Below are 23,028 nucleotides of genomic sequence, written 5' to 3' on the forward strand. Positions count from 1 at the left end.
ATTACTGGTTTAAATAAATAGCCCATGAGGTTGGTGGATGCTTGTTAAAACATTTCACCTACTGAAAGACTGATGGAGTCAGTTTTCAACTAATAGCATACAACCTAGTGATTTTATTACCAAAGAAGAACAATCTCACTGTTAGCCCACTACGTACAAATCACAGCAAATCAAATCCAGCTGTGCAGGGAAGATCCCACAGGCACTTTTCTTTAGCAGAGAGCAAAGCAGAGCAGGGGTCTGCTCGCCCAGCAAAGCAGCACCTTCAAGCCCACGTGGTGGCACTCAGCAGTGACACATGAGCCCTTTCGCCTGCCTGGGGACAGTACTCCGCATCAGCAAACACAGAGCTAGCGAGCTGGTGGAAACAGGGAATATAAAGCCAAAACCACCATTGCCTCTTTAAGAGTTACCCTCTTCCTTCCCTGCTGAATGCAGCCCCGAACATCTGTGGGACAGACATGCAGCCAGATGGAGAAGTGAAAATCAGGTTGCCCCAAAGCAGTATTTCCCCACAAAAGCAAGAAGACAGGCACAAATCATCAGTCTACTGATTCCAATGTGGGAAAGAGGCAGAGAGAGATACCAGTACAGTAGGGGGAAGAGGGATTTGTAACGGGATCAGCCAAAAGCAAGCTCTGCTCAGAAAATTTATTATGGAAGTTTCCCATCCCCCTGAACCCAGACTGCAGTTCTCTGCCCAAATGTTTCTTTCCAGCTGAGATGACATGGCTCCCTCAGGGAGATCCTATCCATGCCCCAGGAAAGTCTTTTTTTTGTCTTGCTAAGAAAGGGTTTGCTTTTTCATACATTAATTTCAGCTGCCTCCTGTCTCCCGAGTATCATACCAGGATCGACATTGCTTCCCTCTGTGATATGAACATCCTCAGTCCTTGCTGAAGCATACCATTTGTCTTTTAACACCTTCTTCATAGCTCTGAAACACTTGAGGTGCTGACAATTTGCTCTCTCTAGTAATCTATAGCATTGGGTGAAGCCCTTTTTAGAGTTTGTAGTGGTAAACTTTTCACAAATTTGCTGTCTGTTCGTATTTCTAGACTATAATTATATAACTTACTGATTCTTTTGACCTCTCACCTATTGCCAACTGCAAATCTTCTCCAGATGGAGTAACCGTGTCCTGCAGATGTGAGGCACTGGGGTTTGCAGTTCTTGCAGGCACAGGTGGTCAAAAGGCTGATACCATACAAGTCAAAACTGAACTGATTAGTTACCTCCCCCATTATTCCAGGTGGATAACTTGTTTGTTTTGGCGGTGGTGTATTTTGTCGACCACTGAGGACAGGGGAATCAAGTATTTTTGCTCAGCCTTTCCACAGGCAGGAATCACAGTCCCCTGGCTGAGCAGACACTCAGGACCTTCCAAGAAGCTGCTGCCCTTCTGAAATTTAGTTTGGACATGTCTCCTTGATTCAGCTTTCATGCTTAAGACTTGCCTAACAGATTGTGCTTTGCCCTGGCTATCAGTAGCCCTGGTGACCTCTTCTATGTTTTCAGGGATGCAGGAAGAAGCTATCCTCCAAACAGACTCTGTAGTGTATGTACAGGGGACTGTTCCTGTGCACAGCTGATGTCTATTGCCAATAATTATGTAATGGATACCAATGTAGTAACCTGCCCTGGCAGTGGCAGTTTTCATCTATTGTTGCTCAGCACAATCCTCCTTGTTCTTTTTTGCGTGCTTCATGGTACAGCTCCCCTTTCTCAACCCTGCCAAGGACAAAGCCCCTGGCTTTCATCCTTGCATTTTGGCTTTTGAAACACTTTTCGATAGTAGCCTTTGTACTTGGGCCAGTGTTTAGGTATTCATGTCATTATCCATTCCTCAAAAATACCAATGAATGAGGTAGGAGGCAGATTCCAGCTGACTCCCTTCTTTGCATGCCTGTGCTCACTGAGTGAGAAATGTTGCCTCGTGCTGCATCATGAGTTCAAGTTTCATGAGCTCCTCAAGGTTGCTTCCAACATGGGAAGCTGGGCCAGCGGCAGGTAGTCTTTTTTCGCTCATTATTGTCCCACAAGGCCGGGAGGATTACTACAGAACATCTGAGAGGTTTCTGAAGAAGTGCTAGTTCATCTAGCACCTAGTTCTGCCACGCACACAAGTATAGTTTCATTTTCCTCCTCCCCCTTTACGTAACTTCGAAAACAATTACACAAACCTGTGGTGTAGTTCAATGGCCTTTTAAGCTCTTTTTCTGGGCTTCTTACTTGTTCTTGTGCTTCCTGCTTTCTGAGATTGTGACCACTCTAAGAAAAAGTTAAATTTTATTGTCGCAAACATAAGGTAAAACTAACTTCTGCTCATCTTTATCCATAAATTCATTCTGCATGAAAACAGTAACCAAATCCCATGTACTGCAGCGCAGCCCATCTTTATTTTCTGTGTTAAACAACTCAATTCACCTCCAAATTACAATTTTCTCTTATGCTGATTTTCTAATGACACTGCCCATTTTAATCAAAATTAAGCTGCAGGCTGGAAAGATGTTGCTTTACTCTAACTGCTTCACAGAGCAAAGGGAGGCCTGCTGCATGCACAGGAGGCCAGAAGGAGCAGAAGTCCAGCCTCGTCCATGCAGTGGACAGGCTTACCTTGTCATCAGCACTCCACTTGGGAGAAGAAGAGGCGGCTGACAGAGACAGGGTTAAAAAAGCTTTTCCTTCAAGGGAGGTCCCACAGCACATAAAGCCCTCTGCTTCAGGGCAACACCAAATTAGGAGGCATTGCAAAACTTGTTTGGGAAGGGGGGATGCACATCCACAGCAGTTCCAACCAAGACGAGTCTGGGCTACCTGAGGCGTGCATTCCTCTCTGTGCTGACATCCTGCACCTAAGTTGGTAATTGTGCAACTGTGTGGTGCACCAGCTCAGGGAAATGAAGTAAATGGTTCTTAGCCTTGCTAAATCATGGATTTGCCTTCAGCCAGGTCAGTCTCCTGATCTAGCCCACCATGTAGTCAGAGAGCAGTAAGAGAGACAACAGGGCAAACACGCAGCTGCAGGCAGAGAGAAAGGTGAGACCACAGCAACCCAAGCTTTAATCAGCCTCAGTTTCTGTGGAACCATATCTTTAGTCATTCAAGTGAACGCATGTTGTTCCTTAGTGTTATCATGTATTGGTTTTAATAATTTTTTTATACACTTAGGTACAAGTCAGGGAAAAAAACTCAAACCTGCATCTCATGATGTGAAAGTGTTGGAATAAAACCAGTAATTGATGGTGCTGGGAGCTGCTCCACTGTTTGAAAAATCAAGACTCCTGTTGTTAATGTTCAAAATCCAGCAATTACTAATGCTAAGTAGCATATTGCACTGATATCCATCTCGATAAAACTAACTTCCACCCAACAAAAGAAAAATACAAACCTGTAATAAAGATAAATTTACAGGCTAAACTCTCCTGGCTCTGCAGTCACTGCCAGTCTCACATCAAGGAGCTGGAAGAACAGTCGGGGAGCTTTCCTGCATAAATGAACAACCTCTTCTGCAGTCACAAGCCACAGCTGTTTCTCTCATATAAACTCCATTTCAGAATTGACAGAATTACAGAATTACAGGCTGGTAAATAAAATGAGGAAAAAAAAGTGAATAAAAAGAGACGGGGAAGAAGAAATATTTTTCTGTCAAAGCTCAACATTGAAGATGCGAAGGTTCAAGAAGGCTGGTAAGACAGTAGGAGCTGAAATGAAATGCCAGACGTACTCTGGGTCAATACCTCATTACAGGTGAGTGAATATTTTACAGATTCCTGAATTTCTGGAGGCTGTGTGGAGCCATCAATAGTTGGGCCCTTTTGTATACTGTAATCTATAGATATTTGCCTAGTTGTTCCTGCTGCAAGCACAAAATTTTTCATTGAACTAGAGCATATCTTTAGAAAAGGCCTCTAGGACTGATTTAAGGACTTCAAGTGATGCAGAACCACGGTGTCTCTAGGGTGATTTTTCTAGTGGCTTCCCAACCTCAGGGTTACACATTCACGTTTCCAGATGTGATGCATTTGGCTTTGGCTTGCAAGGACTTATGGAAGAGTTCTATCCCAACAGGTTTCAAAGCACCTACATCCTGCAGCAAAGAGCATTGACTGAAAAGCTTCCCTTGCAAGTTGTCAGCCTAGGGTGGCATCTTTGGGGTGACAACCTCACAGCTGATAGCCTAGATTTTGAGCAGCACAGTGACACAATTAACGAAGGTGCAATTTTCGATAATATTTATCCAGTAATTGTACCTTTTGTACACGTCTTTGATGGGAATGACTAACAAGGACAGATCTCAGACTTTGTTATCCAGCCATCACTTTTAAGCATGACTTCACAGCACTTCACACTTCATCTGAAGAGGCTGTTCTACCACTGTCATCATGAATGCTGCCAAACCCCCGTAACACTAATAATGATGTATGTTACCATGACATATCTCTTTTAGTGCCTCAGAAGGAGGTTATCTCTCTCAAATAAAGAGCAAGAATTAGGTGGGAAAAAAAACATACAGACAAAAAAGGATCAGTGTGTCTTTTCCCTGGATTTTATGTTTTTCATTTGTGCAAACGATCCAGAGAAAGCCAATGCCTGGAAATTAAGTTTATTTTAAGAGCTCTCTAAATATGAAATTAGTGATTGGTTTGAAAGAAGGTTACAAACAAAATCAAGCTGTCATTTGTAACTCACTGAGGCCTTCCTCTTTGAATCCATTTCCAAAAAGGCTGCATCCACTCTCTTTTACCTTCAGTGGTCACCTTGCAGGCACTCGCTCTTGGAAGCAGGGAGATAGAGATTGTGACCATCCGCATCACTTCCCTCAAAGACGTAACCAGGTGGGTCTTTGTAAGAAGCCAAGCATTTAACAATGGCCTTTGGTGTGTAGCTGGTAGCATAGGTGGTTTTATCATCTAGCAGAGTGTCATGCTTTGGGCCTGACCAGCCGGGTTTATAGCTCTTTGTAACTGTGAGTGGCTGATGCACATAATGGTTCTGAAAGGTAGTCAAGCAATCCATTGGTTGTGCTGGGAAAGTCAGCTCTGGAGCATGAGTGATGGGTTTTAGTCTCTTGCACAGCCAAGGTTTATAGTCTTCCTTCATTATAGAAGAGCTATTGAATGGCTCAGTACTTTTTTTAAGCTGGAGCAAAGATCGACACATCTTGGCTGGCTTGCCATTTGGGTACTTAAAATGCATCTGAGTAGTGGTGTGAAGGTCCATTTTCTCCAGAGGAGGAAGATATACATCAGGTTTTTTGGTGAATAGAGGAGGCTGTGGCCAAGCTTGGTACTTTTCCTGAAACTCAGTTGTAGAGGAAAATGGCAGATCATGGAGAAGCTTTGGCTGGTATGGCTTTGCCAGTTTGGCTGGCTGACCAGCCAGTCTCTTGTAAGAAACTTTGTGGGTTGTGAGGCCATCGAATGGAACCTCATTGACCTTGTATTTCTCATATTTATGGACATAAAGTTTCTCCAGAGGATGTGGCACGTAATTCATTCTATAATTGGTTGTATTCTCAAAGGGAGCCTTGCTTTTCTGCAGATTCTGAGGTTTGCAGCTTTGAGTAGCAACTGGTCCCCTGTAGAGATAGTCATCCTGGACAACGGTTGTGTGGTCAAATTTTTCTTCTGATGGGCGAAACCTGTCATCTGGTCTGATCATCTCTGTCTTTGGCTCATTCCATAGAACATAGTCATCTGAAATGTAAGACGAAACCTAAGTGCTTGACTGAAGTTCTTTGGTGAGTTTAGGCATATACCATATTATGTTTTTAGTATTACATTTTCTACTACAATAAATATTTGTTGATGTTGTAATGATTGACAAATCCTACTAAAAGAGCTGCTGTAGAAAACACTATACACTAGTGTGATGACCCCTGGAAATGTTTAGCGTCTACACAGAAAATGGGATGAATATAGTCCAGTACCCACCCACACCTACAGAGATGGTCAAATACAATGTTGGACACGGACCTGTTGGAACAGGCCCAGCGGAGGGCCACGAAGATGATCAGAGGGCTGGAGCACCTATGCTATGAGGACAGGCTGAGAGAGTTGGGGTTGTTCAGCCTGGAGAAGAGAAGGCTCTGAGGAGACCTTATAGCAGCCTTCCAGTACCTGAAGGGGGCCTACAGGAGAGATGGGGAGGGACTCTTTATCAGGGAGTGTAATAATAGGACACAGGGTAACGGCCTCAAACTGAAAGAGGGTAGATTTAGATTGGATATCAGGAAGAGATTCTTTACTGTGAGGATAGTGAGGCACTGGAACAGGCTGCCCAGGGAAGTTGTGGACGCCCCATCCCTGGAAGTGTTCAAGGCCAGGCTGGATGGGGCTTTGAGCAGCCTGGTCTAGTGGGAGGTGTCCCTGTCCATGGCAGGGGGGTTGGAACTAGATGATCTTTAATGTCCCTTCCAACCCAAACCATTCTGTGATTCTGTGAAGATTAAGTCTTGCAGAGACTTTTTCTGCAGGTGACTGAGTGGGTGCTGTCCTCATGCTCAGGCAACCAGAAGTCATGAAAGTGGAGTATCACGGCACTGACTTCGACCCCTTCACGACCTTCCTGCAGCTATGTCGTGGCTGGCTCAGAGCACAGGCAGAGTACGTCCATGTCTGCTGAAGGTTGTTCAGGTGTCTCCCACAGTGCCTCTGGGGCAAGGAGAAACAGATGTCCACTGTTCCACCCTAAAAGCCAAGTTGCAGAGCTACCCTTCCTCTTTGTACCTTCTCATTTGGGGATGACCTGATTTCTCAACAACACAGATGTGATGCTGCCTACTGTTTGCTGAGTTCACGGTTTTGCAGTGCATCTTGGTGTCAGCAAGCTGTGCTGTGTGGCATTTCCTCGGCTCTTGGCTTTGCTCTCATCGTACTCCTGCCGTCAGAACAAGCAGGAACCGAGGAGGAGCTTGTAACTCTGTCTCCAATTCTTCCTTAATTGAAAAACTGTGCTGGAATTTGCGGACCAAGCCTACACACAGAGATGGTCCAAAATCCCAAAATCTTGCTATCCAAATTCATGACTAAGAAAACATTTCAGGTGGCATTTTAGGGACATTCATAATTTCTTTTCTTGGCAGGATACCAGGAAAAATAAATAAAATGAGGCACTGAGATTTAAAAAGATTTGCAGTCAGTCACACTAGAAATCTATTGCAAAGCTGCCTAACTCTCTGACCAGTGCTGCAGCCACACGACCATCATTTTTTCCCTTCCTAGTAATCTTGTGCAATTTCCCCTAGAGAGCGTTATGGTTACTGGTAGGAAGTTGAAATGAAATAGTCTTGGAGATAACCCAAGTTGATTTTTTTGTTGTTTTTTTAAATTTTCCCTACTTTCAAACCACATTGAGAGTCATGAGGCAAATAAGCTTCCAGCTGACTCTGAACAGGAAGGAAGTCTGGATTTCAAAGTACTAGAAAGTAAATGATGCAATTAGGTATCAGGATATTTGAACTCTCAAATCCAGAGTTGTTCCTTTTGAATGGCAGTGGTTATTGTACTGCACAAACACAATTACACAAAACATGTGTTCATTACAATGTGAAGTTGACCCAAAAAAAGTCACTTTTTGCCCCAATTAGTTATCTATTTAAAGTCCTTCTGGTTCACATCAAGTTCCTCTGTCCTGGCACAAGAGAGGAAGCAGCAGCCACGGACACCATGCTGTTCCTAGCAAGGACCCTGCCCTTGGGTACAGAGCTGCCCTCATTCTGCTAATTAGTGTAGTCAGCTGAGAACATGGGCCTTGCTGTGTGCACCAGCACAGACATTTGTTTGACACTGTTGGTGCCACTGAAGCCCAGGCTGTGTGCCCTGCTACTGCCAGGGGTGTTTGAATGCCCCAGGTGCTTCTGTTTCTCTGGGGGAACAGCAGATGTCTGGGCACCACCGCACTGTGGGATGCTGACCTTGTGCCCGTGCCTAGGGTACACCACATTCTTGGGTTCTTGGGTGAACCACAAGCATATATGGACACGTGTCATTACAGATAATGTATTAACAAAGTGTTAAAAAGTGATAAGCTCACAAGATTCAATCCATCTCCAAGCGAGGACTCATTCAAAGATCTGACATTTCAGATGCCAACCAATAGTTACCAAAAAACATTTTAGGTTCTCCCATCATCTTTGCTGCAAAAACAGTCAGTGCATTTTGGACGTAACCACAGCTTTTGCAAAATATTCAAAATATGACAAGCAAGTCCATCTGTCTTCAATTTTAAAAATTTACAAGCTCTACACATTTGGAGACCTCAAAGGTATTATGAATTTATTTTACTTAGTGTAAGCCAGCAGTGCTACTATTCCTTCAAAATATGTTACAATTTTATTGTAACTCTAATTCTTCTCCCATAGATATTAATAGTTTCCCATGTAGCACAATCTTGAAAACATTAGGGGGTACAGGAAGGAACGGAGGATATGAACCATATGTTATTGAAGGGTTAGGCACATCTCACTATAGCCAAGCAAGACAAAACTAAAATTAGATTACATACCTGCAGATGGATAGAAACAACTACGTGTGTAGCTTGGAGGAGATGAGAATTTTGAAACCTTCAGTTGCAAAGTCATCTGACTTTAATTGTGATACGCAATAGCATCGTCTTAAACCTACTGTGTCACTTGGGATGTGGCGTGTTTAGTGCGAAGGAGTATGACAATACAGTAGGAAAGGTAATTTAATATCAATGCAGCACTGTTCTATACGCTGCTTAAATATTTGAATGATGATAATTAATTGAATAGTCTGTTTAAAAATTTCACACTTGGGTAGTGATCAGTAAAGCCTAGCAATGCTTAGAGAATAGCACAATGAAAACTTGGGGGGTTTTTTGTGAACCTGGGCCTTTAAAAGGGAATTAATTCAGTATGCAACTTGATCTTTGAGAGGGTTTGGACGAAGATTTCCATTTGCAGTATTTTGAAAAATACTGCAAATTATAACCAAATGTGTCTGTGATACGTTTTATTAGAGCTCTGGAGTAACAGTTAAGGTGCTGACCTGAACACTGATAAAAGACAAAGATATACATCTGGTTCAGATATAGAGAAGTTAAGGATATCTAAACACAGAAGGAAAGATCCTCTGCTTGCATGAAGCAGCCTTTTTTTTTTGTTGGCTTCACTGACGCTTTACCAATGAATACCATCTGGTGACATTGCCTATGCAAAACAAAGTGCTCAAAATTGTGTAAACGTCGGTATTTTGCACCTGTGGGTCATAGTCTTCACGACTCAAGTCATCCTAAATGGACAGTATTTCCTCTGTGCTTAATGTAAAAATTCCAGCTTATGCCGTTGCAAACATGCAGCTGCACTGAAGTCTGACTTTCAGTCATTTCAGCTGGATAATCTTAACACTGCATTCACATACCTTTTATTTCCTTACTTCCTTTATCATTTTGAGTTTTAAGAAAAAAATTTTTTCTGCACATTGGGACAAATCTCAATGATAGCACCAATTATAAGCTTTTATATTGGTACAGTATAATAAAAATAAAATAAAGTAAAATAAAGTAAATAAAATAAAATAAAATAAAATAAAATAAAATAAAATAAAATAAAATAAAATAAAATAAAATAAAATAAAATAAAATAAAATAAAATAAAATAAAATAATAATTATTTTAAGAAATACCCAAATGCTAGCTATCTGCCCAGCAACAGTTGCTAGCTGGCAGGTGTGCAGAGGGGAGGCAAAACTCTCTGATTTTCTACTTAGATTTACTACCAAAACGAGTGCAGTTACTGTAACTGTGTAACTGAACTTTTTCTCACCGTGCACGCAGAAGAGAACTCGTGCCCACAGAGAACAAAGCCCCCACAAAGACAAAACAACTACACCAAGTTACTGCTACTGAGAAACAAGGGCATAGGTAGATGTAAAGTTGACCTGTTTTGCCAAGAGTAGAGCTTGAGTGCTTTGGACATTTGCGTGGAACTTCTGTGTGTCTTGCACATCCACAGATTAACACAAAAAGACCTGTTCAGACGTAGCTGAATGTGTGAACCACCCCCACAGTATACCAAGATCATGTTCAGTACATTCTAAAGATGAGGTGCTGGACCCACTTGCAGGAGTTCACGTGGCCCTGCTTCTACCTAGGATGCCTGTAGGCCTTTCAGACATGCCAAGGAGCTGAATTCAGAGGCATCCCAATGCTACCATTAATGCGGGGCTGTATTCACAACAATTTGTGTCTGTGTGGTTCCTGCACATCTTGCCATGCATAGACAGAAGGAATAACAACTGCACACTGCTTTGATCATTCTTCATAAAAAATTAAGCTACTGGTGAAGTTCTGAAAGAAGTTGCAAGGGCACGTACCGTTGTAAGTGGATATTGTGTCCATCTTGGCGCTGGGGATGTGTCCCATCACACGGGGGAGGCATGGAGGTACTTGACAGATAGGGTAGGAGTTATAATCTTCTTTATAAGTGGAGGTCAAATCCATACTGTCATCACTCTTGACGGGCTTTTGAGGTGGTTTAAGTCTCTGTGGCAACACTTCATGAGCTATGTAATCTTTCCTGTGAAGAATAATTTCATTACGTCTTTTGTCTTAAGGAAAAAATTATGTTCCTTTTTCTGGACGCACAAAGAAATTAATACTTCCCCTTATCTCCACAGCCTGAGAAAGTCTGGATAGGATACAAGCAGTTAGGGAAACACGCGAGGCTTTCATGTTTGGAAACCTGGACTCTGAAAAAGGAACCAAGGCAGCTCCGGACAACCTCAGGCAGGCCAGGTTCCTCCTCTCCACCCAGTGAGGTTAATGGCCTTACACAAAGCTACCTCTGTTCTACAGCGGAGTTTCCCCAGAAGACGTAGCTCCCTTTAAAAGCCCAATAATTACAGCAGGCTATCTAGTATGTATGGGAAACATGAGAGAGGCAACCATAGCCTTCCCAGACAACACCCTGTACAGCACTTCAACCCAGGATGGGGACGTAACGACAAAAGAGTCCTACAGCAAAACAGCAGTTGAGGAAAGAAACACCAGCATAGTCAGTCAGCTTTTTCTCAGGCATCACTGTAAAAGAGCCACTTAAGGTAGTGTTACCTAAATCCAACAAAACATTACAGAAACAAGACGGAGAAGAAAATAACATCACCATCCGACGCTCCCTAACCTGAATCTATTTCACTGCCCACATCCTTTGGTACAGGGCAGCAAGTCTGCTGCCCTGGCACCAGTGAATTCAGTCTCTAATGTCAGAGTACTTTTCCACTGGCATGCAGATGTGTTTACACCATTAGCAGCTGGACAGGAGAAACAGTCAGTACAGGAGCTATTCTAATATTAATATTGCGCTTTGCATCTGGAGTGATATTGGGTGGGCAAGAGCCAGAGCCTCTGAGTAGACTGTATTAGTTACCTATTTTAGCAAACAAACAGGGTTCTCAAAAGTCTCAAAAGAAGAGAATTCACATTGCAAAGTATTAGGTATAGGGATAAAAACAGAAATGCAAAAGTAAAAAAAATATCCAAGAGCACCAAGAGGTACTTATGTAGATGTCACACACGTCGTTGCCCCTTGGCATACTTTTCTCAGCAATCTAAAGCCATTGTGTTTTTTAAGAGGGGCCAAGAAAAGACAAACAGGGATACAACACGCATGCGGCACCCTCAATGGCCGGGGGAGCTCTGTAACAGCGAGGGTCTTTCCCACATCACTCACAGGACGCTGCACAATCCCACGTTTGAAACAGCCGAGCCTGTACCAGAGGCAAGTAACAGACCACGGGCAGGCAGCTCCTCACTGGTGTGATCAAGTTTCCTGACAGTGGGAGTACCATTTCCTACCACTGACTATTGCGACACAACAGAACCTGCAGGGGAGATTATGGAGGAGAGATCGATCTGCTGATAAATCAGTGGCAACCTGCATCCAAGACGCCAAGAAAAATCTTTACCAAGGGAGCTTCCTGTTGCAGTATGACACCTAACACTCAGCGAAGTGTTATTAGAGAATTCTGGTGACAACTTGATGTTTGCTGGCCTCACAGCCCTCTAATAGGTGGCGGCACTTTTCCACTAGGCCTTGGTACTTTCATGCCGGGTGTATTTTCTTACCAGTGTTGCCAGAGAACAGCAGGACTTGGAATCCAGTTGCTAACTGTTCAGGCTCTGTGTTTTTCCCTATTACAAGGGTAGCAAGTTTTACGTATTTGGTAGAGTGCAGACACTGAAGAAGCAAATGTAAGTAGTTTCTGTGCTTTCTTACTAGTCTGCTTTTCAGAAGTACTAAACTCCAGGAGTAACAGTTACGGTGGAAAACACTAGCCTTGTGTGAGCAAGGGTGGTTTTGCTGATTGAAGGGGAAGTTTCTAAGGTCTCCTTGACTGACCCCACACGGTGGCTGCGCCTTCTCACCTGCCTTAAGAGGACACCAGTGAGCCCAGGATTTAGTTACAGGCAGACACAAAGATGTCTAACTAACTAACTGCTTCGTCTCATGCTGGAGATGAAAGGCGTATATAGAAGTGCAGTCTGCTCTTTGAAACACTCCGATCCTTTTGGTTACTGCTGAAAACTCCTACGTAGACAACAGGGGCATCCCAAATGTAAGTTGGGCATTTCAGACTTTAACAGCCATGTTTGTGATTTAAATTGATGATAAAAAGGCATAGGCAGGGGAAGGAGTTGGTAGAGCTTCCATGTCAGAATGAGAACAAATAGGTGGTGTTAGCTGCTAAGACTTTATTAGTAGCCATTGAAATCTCCTAGGTGTCTAATTTGGTTCAGCAAAGGCAGGAGTGATGTTGCTCATGACTGTGCCTGTGATGACAAAGGACGACAGAGGACAAAAATCAAGATCAGGCAGCAGCCACTGTTTGAGGAAAGGGAAGTTCTCAGATTCATATTAAGGGATCAGATTCCTATTTTTTATGAGTTTCTTCTGGGACAAGCACTTGGCACCTCACTCTACCAGCAGCAGGGAAGAGCCTCAGCAGTTACTTCCATCAGGAAAATGGGCACAGTGAAAGTGTGAGGACTTCTGCCAGATATCAAGACTGACCAACAACATAGCTGAGAAGCAGAAACAGCCCAGCAGTCCGCAGTGACTGCCTTGAGGAAAGCACCCACACCCCTTCCCAATCATCCAGCTCTACCCTATTCACACCTGCTTGGAAACCAGTCACTCACAGTGTACAAAGTGCCACAGAAAACACAGAACAAAAAAGCCACAAAACTCCTCCAGTATCATCCATACTTTCCCAGGCAACATTTCTGTTGTTTTCCAAGAAACCTTCCCAAAATAGAAAGTGAGAAAAGCCAAGACCATGACTGTGCTTCTATGGTCCATGTATTCTCTGATCAGACCACATCTCAACCTCCAGGAAGTGCAAGAAACATAGCTGCTTGCCTCCACTACAATAAGTGGCCTCAGACCTTCATCTCTCCTTCACAGAGCCCTCATGAGTTTTTGTACAACTGCAACATTGCTCTCTTCAGGCACCACTTGTGAAAATAACCATTTTCCTTTTCTCCATTACCCTTTTCTCACACACACATTATCTAAGTCACACTCCTCACTCGCTTTCACTGTTTTTCATACTTGGTAGTCGAGATGCCTTCCATGGGTATCCGCGCCATCTTGTATACTTCCTTTGGCTTAAAGGAGTCTCTGGGAGGAGTGATGGGATGAATGGGGTATTGTTCCATGTACTCAGACAGCATGCATGGCTTCTCACTCCTCTCATAAGGTCTGGTGGGCAGGTGTGGACAACGGTGACATCTGCAGGGGAAAAAAACAGCACAGGAGTTAGTGGCTGACATGTAGTCAATTAATAATACCTCATTGTATATTGTATAAGTTGGCTGCAGATTGCAACTACAAAATAGTGGATAATTGAGCATTGCAATGACTGCTACAGCCTTGGTTATTTAAAGTGCAAAAGCATAACCTGCACAAAGAAAGGGTTCTTTCTGTCTACTACTATAGCCTGCAGTCAAAAAAGTCCATGAAGCCAACAAAAACAGCCTAAGAAAAGCAACTTCACTTAGATGAAGAAAAAAGCAAGTTAATCTGAGATACAGCCAAGTGTGCCATATTGTGCTGGACTAGAAACTCTATTTAATATCACTTTTGTTCCATTTCTCATAAATTTATTATCCTACTTTGCCCCCATATTGAGCTCAGTTGTGTAGAAAACTACACAAAAGGGTAACAGTTCGAGTCTGTGTTCACCCACACTTGGGAAGCACAGCTCTGCCCATCTCTCTTTCCGAAAACAATTCCATCTGGGTACTGCAAGACCTCTCTATAATATGCACCAAAGCAAGGACAGTGAGAACAAACTGATTTTCTGAGGAAGCTCCCTCCTGACTGAAACTTAATCGCGGCCGTGGATCGTCCATCGTGGGTGACCTCCTTCTTTCCACACTGGGAGCAGGCCAGAGCAGGGTGGGCAAGGCTCATCCTGTCAAAAAGAGCCTTGGGATCACACCCTCAGATTTCTTCCCAGAGACGTAGTGGTTTATGTCCCTTTCTGGTTGGAGTCAAACCTGCTAGAGGCAATGCAAAGGCTGCTGATTAAGGACTTCAGGAACCAGCCCGCAGGAATTACAGTGGGAGGAGGAGGCCCCTCATTTTATGTCTCATACATCATTCCTGCCAAAGTCAGAGTGTTCCCTACTGGATGTATGTTTTCCAGCGCTATGTCTAGTCCAGAGCTAAATTACGCATTTGAAAGGGCTTCTATACTTAACAAAGTCCTCGTTAAATTAAATGTTGAGCAATCTAGCATCAGTGGATATCTGATTACCTAAGTTTATACAGATAACCTCTCGTATACATTCAAGGGTACACCTTCACGTAATGAATCATTTTCCAAACTAGCACAAGTAGGGAAGAGAGGCCCAGAGGGCTCAAATAAAATTCAGCATGTTTTTGACAAGCCAGTTTCTCACTCGGATTACAAATCCTTCTGTGAAATCATAAATCAGGAGGAATCCTAGCAGATTCGTTTTTGCCTTAGAGAAGTTTTGAGTTTGGACCCAAAGGGAGTCCTTACAGGGAGTAAGGCAGATTATTCCTGTCAGTTAAAATATTAGAAGACCTCAGGGTGGAAATCTCAAAAAAAAAAAAAAGGTTGCCCCATTCTCTTAGGAACATTATAAAATTCCAGCTTTCACATAACTGGAGGAGAGACAAACAGGAAAATGAAAAAAAGATGAGTATGCTCACTCTTGCTGGTCCATGTGACCTTTCTAGAATGGATTTTGTGACAAAAACCTTCCAAACACAGGCTGCACTGACACTTTCTGGCCACACTTGTGGTCTCCCAGCGTTCCCAGGAATTACTCCTCCTTCTCCAAGGGAAAATGATCTGCCTGTTCTTTCTGCTTCAAATCTGCTGGCTTCACACCACCCCTAAGTGCATTTTTGTCCCCCTACTCTCTTAAAGCCTATGATGCAGCAAGCCAGTCTTCAGCTTGGCTTTGGAGTGTGCTGATGAGGCCCTTATGTTAGCTTTTTATGGTAAAACTGCACTCAGGCCAGAGTTGGGGAATAGCTATACTACCTAGTTCATCATGCTCCTGCCTATGGTGCAGACATGGGCCAGCAGTAGCATTTTGCAAATAAGGAATGGCCGATCAGGAGCAAAGCAGTGACACTTCACTAATACCATCAGTTACTATCCCATTACAGCTCAGCTGCACCCACAGGGGTTGGAAGGACTCGCTTGCGACTCCGGGTTTCCCAAGCGGTCCAGAGCAGAGGCTCCGCTGCAGACACGTCATCCTGCATCCTGATGGATATCTGCGAGACATGGTCCTGCACCTGACCAGTAGCACTGTTGGCACTGGGGAAGGCGACGGGTCCTGTAGAACAGCAGGACAAGGGCTGGTAATGCAAGTAACTCCTCCAAAGACTGCACAGGAGCAGGTGGGGAGCAACAGCTTGGGGAACCTGTGTTTTTCCCCTTGCAGACACTGCTGGCAGCACGAATGCTGGGGGACCTCTCAACAGCCCAGGAGGGGAAGACGACCAGTGTCTCCTGCAGAAAGCAGCAACCCCAGGCTGCCAAGCTCTTTTGCCCTAGAATGAAGTTAATCCTTCGGCATGATCTGGTAACACAGGTGACTTTACATCTCAAGTATTCACCCACTCTTCCTGTGTACAATTCTGCTTGCTTTGTTAACTTCAGAGCACACAACAACAACAACAGGATGAGATATTTCAGAGTTAGGTTAGCTCTTGGGAAAAACATTTTCCCACAAATAAATCCTTCCTGACAGGGCAGAGAAATAAATCTGAATGTTTTGTCTTCCATTATTTTGCACTAAATTGTGATATATGCCCACAGATTTTACCACAACACTCACTGAATTACAGATTATGAGCGGAAAATTATCATCTGTGATAATTCACTACCAATATATGATACTATAAAAGCTTTGCTTCTGCATCCAGACAGGTATTCCTGAAAATATTTTTTACTGGAGACTAATGTAAATAACAGAGCAAGAGTCTTAACAACAAGGAATGGAACAATGCTAGACTTCGAGGTTTGCTACACTTTACTACTCCTGCTGGCACTATAAATATTTATAAAACAACTACGCGATTCTTCAGTACTGAAGTCATTGCTATGTGACTGCAGCATATCCACAGTTAATGTCACAGATGAACAGCTAAAATTACTGGATAAACGTTTTGATGTTGCAGTTGTCAAACTATACCCTATTTGTAAAATCTGCTGAAACTGAAATTTTGACATTTGTTATGCTTGTCTGTTTAGATATTGGGGGGTTTTTTGTCTAATTCTACTCTGATTTTCACTTGTGTAAACTACACTTGCTCGATTGAGGTCTATCAAGGTAGCCTAGCCAATATTAGTAATAAAATACGACAACAAGGAAGCACATAGGGTTATGTGTCTTTTTTGTTTACTAAGAATTATGGAAGAATAGCAGACTCTTTGAGGGTAAAAAGAATGCAGGTCCCCTGCCTTCAAAGGAGCTGGGTTCATCTAAACAGAAGCTGAGATGAAACCTGTGAACAATTTATCAGTTTCCATTAAATAGTTTTATAAACCAGGAAACAAAACCTGGAGCCATGGCTCAGGACCAGAATTCAGGAAGTTTGAATTCAATTTTTGCACTCACCACAGTCTCCCTGACTAGCACAGCTCTCTGCCAACTAAAGATAAAATATAGCCTTCTCCAGAGGAGAAAGAGGAGGAATCTTGTAATATTTATTAATTTCTCAAGATAAGCCTTTCAGACTTATCTGATTTTTCAAATGTCTCTGATTAATAATAAAACATTATCACAGTGGGCTTAAAATGCAGGTGGAATGGTAAGAAAGTTGTACTATTAAAATCCTAATTTATCCCAATTATGTGGCTTACTACTGCTAATTACTGTCCATAGAGATCATGGATGCCGTGGTATTACTGCTTGAGAGAAAAAACATGAGGCCCAGAAATGCCTGAACTGTCTGTCAGGAGAATTTAGTTTTCTCCTGTAAAAAACACTGGTCCTCAGACCAGCCCTCACAGCAAAAAGCAACATCTCCTCGACCACAGAATCTACGTATTGTACCATCTCTAATTTCCATGATTGATCAGATCAAGACAATATTATGGAAATCTCTAGTTTAAATGGAATGACGACACTGTTCAAAGAAAGATAGGGATGTAAAAATGTGCCGAAGAACTGGAGCAGGCTCTAATAGCAGGAACTGATTGCCAACAGTCAGGCTGCAAAGAAAATCACTGAAGGTGAGAGTCCTGATTTGTGTAAGCATCTTCTCTTCCAAGCAATGGAGATGCAATCAGAGGCCCAGCTACCTGACTGAGTTACAAAAGGACAGATGACAGATTAAACGTTTGTGAAGGGAAGAAGGGCATCCACTTGCAAAGTATTAAAGTATATCACATAGAAATACTGAATATGATAATAATATCAGGAAAATGGAAACACATTGTGGACAGGGGCATATGGAAAGTATGAGGTTCTGCTTTTAGATGGTGAATGGTTTTGAAACAAAAAGTAAGTGCACAAAAGCAAGAGATCACTTGAGAGAAATTTGAAGTCCTTGTGATCATAACAGTACAAAAAATATTAATATGAAACCTTTGGAAGGTTAACTGTAATTCCCACACAGCTCAGAAGCTTTTTTTCTTTGTGTCATATCAGAACACTGAAGTCCGGGTGCCAAACTTCACTTTTCCCCCAACACATACATTCACCAAATGTTAAAACAAATTGATCAATAATGGCCTTAAAATGAATAAAAGTGACAGTGGAAAAAGAGAGGTTTGACACATTTGCATGCACACAGTCGTGACTGTGATTTTGGGTGAAAATCTAACAAAAGAGAAACATATATTTGTAGATGTATAGTGCTCATCAGTGTCAAACAAATGAAATATACAATTGCTTGGTCTTCCAAATTCACCCTCATCGGAACGCCACCACTGGGAATCCAGGGCAGCTGGAAGGAGGACAGGTACCCTGGAAGAGGACAAAACCCTGGGGTTCACTATTACATGTCGCTGTGGTTGTGTCCCTTTCAAAAGCTGCATGAGGTCATCCTTTTTTAGTGACCTAGTGAGCTCTGAGCAAGGCGCTACATTAAGATCACTATACTCCTCATGGGCCTCTCTTGCCTGTATTCACACTTTTTATCTTGCTTTCCACATGTTCAGCCAAGAAACGAAAAACTTCGATATAATCTTCCTACTAATCTCATCTCAAAATAACACTCGAAGAACAAGCACTGTACTGTTTCTTCCCATTGTCATGAACATGATTTTAGGTATTATCAATACAGTTCAGAAGGCTTTTCTGACTTATCTGTACTTCCATACCTGAAGGTTCACAAGAGATAATTTGCAGAAATCCATACTATCTTCCTACCTCTTTCATACTTAGAATCATAGAATCATAGAATTGCTGAGGTTGGAAGGGACCATTAAGATCATCAAGTCCAACCTTTAACCTACCCTGACAAAAGCCACTTCTAAACCATGTCCCTAAGTGCCCCATCTACCCTTTTTTCAAACACCTCCAGGGATGGTGAATCCACCACCTCCCTGGGCAGCCTATTCCAATGTTTAATAACACTTTCAGTGAAAAAATGTTTCCTAATATCCAATCTAAACCTCCCCTGACGTAACTTGAACCCGTTTCCTCTCGTCCTATCACTTGTCACCAGGGAGAAGAGGTCAGCCCCCATCTCTCTACAACCTCCTTTCAGGTAGTTGTAGAGGGTGATAAGGTCTCCCCTCAGCCTCCTCTTCTCCAGGCTAAACAACCCCAGCTCCCTCAGTCGTTCTTCATAAGGTTTGTCCTCCAGACCCCTCACCAGCTTTGTAGCCCTTCTCTGGACACGCTCCAACACCTCAATGTCCCTCTTGTAGCGAGGGGCCCAAAACTGAACACAGTATTCAAGGTGGGGCCTCACCAGTGCCAAGTACAGGGGGATGATCACTTCCCTAGTCCGGCTCACCACACTATTCCTGATACAGGCTAGGATGCTGTTGGCCTTCTTGGCCACCTGGGCACACTGCTGGCTCATATTCAGCCGGCTGTCAACCAACACCCCCAGGTCCTTTTCTGCTGGGCAGCTTTCCAGCCACTCTTCCCCAATCCTGTAGCACTGCATGGGGTTGTTGTGACCCAAGTGCAGGACCCGGCACTTGGCCTTGTTGAACCTCATACCATTGGTCTCAGCCCATCGGTCCAGCCTGTCCAGATCCCTCTGCAGAGCCTTTCTACCCTCAAGCAGATCAACACGCCCGCCCAATGTAGTGTCATCTGCGAACTTACTGGGGGTGCATTCGATCCCTTCATCCAGATCATTGATAAAGATATTAAAGAGAACCAGCCCCAGCACCGAGCCCTGGTGGACACCACTTGTGACCGGACACCAACTGGATTTAACTCCATTTACCACCACTCTCTGGGCACGGCCATCCAGCCAGTTTTTTACCCAGCAAAGAGTACACCTGTCCAGGCCATGAGCAGCCAGTTTCTCCAGGAGAATGCTGTGGGAAACAGTGTCAAAAGCTTTGCAAAAATCCAAGTAGATAATATCCACAGCTTTTCCCTCATCCACTAAGTGGGTCACCTTATCATAGAAGGATATTAGGTTTGATAGGCATGACCTGCCCTTCACAAACCCATGCTGACTGGGCCTGATCACCCTGTTCTCCTGCATGTGCCGTGTAATGGCACTGAGGAGGATCTGTTCCATGACCTTCCCAGGCACCGAGGTCAGACTGACTGGCCTGTAGTTCCCCGGATCCTCCTTCCGGCCCTTCTTGTGGATGGGTGTCACATTTGCTAACCTCCAGTCAGCTGGGACCTCCCTGGTTGTCCAGGACTGCTCATAAATGATGCAAAGTGGCCTGGCGAGCACTTCTGCCAGCTCTTTCAATACCCTTGGGTGGATCCCATCCGGCCCCATAGATTTGTGCACCTCCAGGTGCTGAAGCAGGTCCCTCACCATTTCCCTTTGGATTACAGGGGCTTCATTCTGCTCCCCATCCCTGTCTTCTAGCTCAGGGCTCTGGGTACTCAGGGAACAACTGGTCCTACTGCTGAAGACTGAGGCAAAGACTTCATTAAGTACCTCAGCCTTTTCCTCATCCTTGGTCACTATGTTGTCGGCCCCATCTACTATAAGACAGAGATAATCCTTAGTCCTCTTCTTATTGCTAATATATTTATAGAAACTTTTTGTTGTCCTTGACAACAGAAGCCAGGTTTAGTTCTAGCCGGGCTTTGGCCCTCCTGATTTTTTCCCTACATAGCTTCACTACCTCTTTGTAGTCCTCTTGAGTGGCCTGCCCTTCCTTCCAGAGGCCATAGATCCTCTTTTTTTCCCTAAGTTGCAACACTAGCTCCCTGTTTAGCCAGGCCGGTCTTTTTCCCCGACGGCTTGTCTTCTGGCACATGGGGACAGCCTGCTCCTGCGCCTTTAAGACTTCCTTCTTGAAAATCATCCAGGCTTCCTGGGCTCCTTTGCCCTGGAGGACTGCCTCCCAGGGGACTTTGTCAACCAGGCTCCTGAAAAGCCCAAAGTCTGCCCTCCGGAAGTCCAAGGTAGCAGTTCTGCTGACCCCTCTCCTTGCTTCTCGCAGAATCGAAAACTCTGTCATTTCATGGTCACTGTTCCCGAGACAGCCTCCAACTTTCACATCCCCCACAAGACCCTCCCTGTTTACAAACAACAGATCCAGCAGGGCACCTTCCCTAGTTGGCTCTCTCACTAGCTGTGTCAGGAAGTTATCCCCAGCACATTCTGGGAACCTTCTAGACTGTTCCCTCCCTGCTGTATTGTATTCCCAGCAGATGTCCGGCAAATTGAAGTCCCCCACGAGGACAAGAGCTCGTGATCTTGAGACTTCTCCCAGCCATTTATAGAATATTTCATCTGCCCCCTCATCCTGATTGGGCGGTCTATAACAGACTCCTACTACGATATCCGCCTTGTTAGTTGTGGTTGCATTACTTTTTGCAGCTGACCCAAGATGTTAGCAAAAGGAAGGTATAAACAGTCCAATAACTTTAGTAAATTATTTGTGGAAACAGTATCCTTTGAAATTGGAATATGCTCTTGACAGGAAACATGTAGATATCTATGTCCAGGGATACGAAATTTGGGTATTAATGGGTTTAACTTTCACAAAATGAATACAGCAATTTATCTGTGCCCTCCAACTGAGGGCACAGTTGCATACTCCTCTCCCCCAAGAGAGCAGTCAAAGTGTAATTAGACCTGTCATGAAGTACTATAATGCCATCCTCACTGCAAACCTCAGAGCTCTCAGATTCCAGCACATCAACACAATCACTGCAGATCGCATTTTATACAAATTCATTACGATGGATTTTTTGACTTACCAAAGCAAGACCTAGTGAGGTCTGCCCTTGTGCGTGCCTACCCACTGCAATTAATCAGCAATGATGGAGCAAATACCAGCTTCTTTTACATCTTATCTTGTATAGCACCACTATAGATCAAGTAGAGGTGCATACTTCATGTAAGACAGAAAGTTAGAAAGGTATTTCAAGTAACTGAATAACTAAAAGATTTATATATCAGTCAGAGAATTCATCTGTAAGCCACAAAGATTAACCAGTTTGAGTAGGCAATGTTGTTTCTGTATGTGAAACAAAATGTTTGAAGGTTTAAGGCCAATAATATTACTGCAGACAGATGCCAAGGAGCTCTGCCTGTGCTCAGGTTGCAGATGAGGTCAGTAAGCCCTGACGGGGATGAAGGGGGCAGAGACAGCACAGCAACAACTGACCCACTCTAGCGATGAACAGCTCAACAGCACTAAATGCTTGCAGGGCTATTACAGACTGGGAAACAAAACCTTTGAAAGAATGATCATTCCACAGGGAGGCACTGAGTGAAGGCAGCATCCCTTCTAGACTGTCAACTGTCAAGAGCTGATTGTATGGATGACGGGCATCATTAGCTGTTATGTTGTTTTCTGCTCCCACATTTACACTATACAGGAACAAACTTCATGCAAATAACTACATTAGAAGCTTGGAGAGATTCAGAAAAACTTGTTGATTTAGATACCACGTAGCTTGCAAGACTGGTGGCCAAAAGAAAGACTGCAATTGAGGGCATCAGAGAAAGGCATGAGGGAATGAATGACTACTGAAGACATCATGGTACGTCTGGTGTGCCCGCTGAAATGCTAGGGAATGGATTACACAGATTAATTGTGCCATCCTTCCTCACTCTGAAATATACTGATCATACAGCACCTCAGGTGTCAGTAATATAATACATCTAGAGTGAACAATGATTTAGTGTAAAACAGTCATCAGGTTCTTCTGGACAGATGGCTACCAGTCCTTGCAGAGAGGATGGAGGGTTAGAAAAATCAAGTACATCCACACATGTTGAGGTCAGGAATGGCAAATAGTAACACACATGTGAATGAATTGCCTTCTGGCTGCAGACAGGAAACAAAGACAGGTACACATTCCCTATGCTGCCCACTCCTTATTTGTTCAAAAGTCCAG

General features: G+C 43.6%; 1 protein-coding gene across 1 annotated transcript; it reads right to left on the reverse strand.

Annotated features, from left to right (window-relative positions):
• Window positions 1-4,749: 4,749 nt before the first annotated feature.
• On the reverse strand, window positions 4,750-13,756 carry SAXO1 (stabilizer of axonemal microtubules 1). Its single transcript, XM_074569172.1, has 3 exons — window positions 13,577-13,756; window positions 10,341-10,543; window positions 4,750-5,699 (listed from the first exon to the last, which is right to left on the reverse strand). Exons 1-3 carry the CDS (start codon window positions 13,696-13,698, stop codon window positions 4,750-4,752), a joined length of 1,275 nt encoding a protein of 424 aa, XP_074425273.1. The 5' UTR covers window positions 13,699-13,756.
• Window positions 13,757-23,028: the final 9,272 nt, after the last annotated feature.

This window comes from Larus michahellis, chromosome Z, assembly GCF_964199755.1.
Source record: "Larus michahellis chromosome Z, bLarMic1.1, whole genome shotgun sequence".
NCBI classification, from domain to species: Eukaryota; Metazoa; Chordata; class Aves; order Charadriiformes; family Laridae; genus Larus; species Larus michahellis.

Bases quoted from the DNA above. Each gene is read 5' to 3' on its own strand.
- SAXO1 (XM_074569172.1), bottom strand. From the start codon at position 13,698: ATGCTGTCTGAGTACATGGAACAATACCCCATTCATCCCATCACTCCT. The intron at 10,544-13,576 runs GTATGAAAAACA...TATTCTTCACAG, and splicing joins GAAGGCATCTCGACTACCAA to GAAAGATTACATAGCTCATG. The intron at 5,700-10,340 runs GTACGTGCCCTT...CTTACATTTCAG, and splicing joins CACAATATCCACTTACAACG to ATGACTATGTTCTATGGAAT.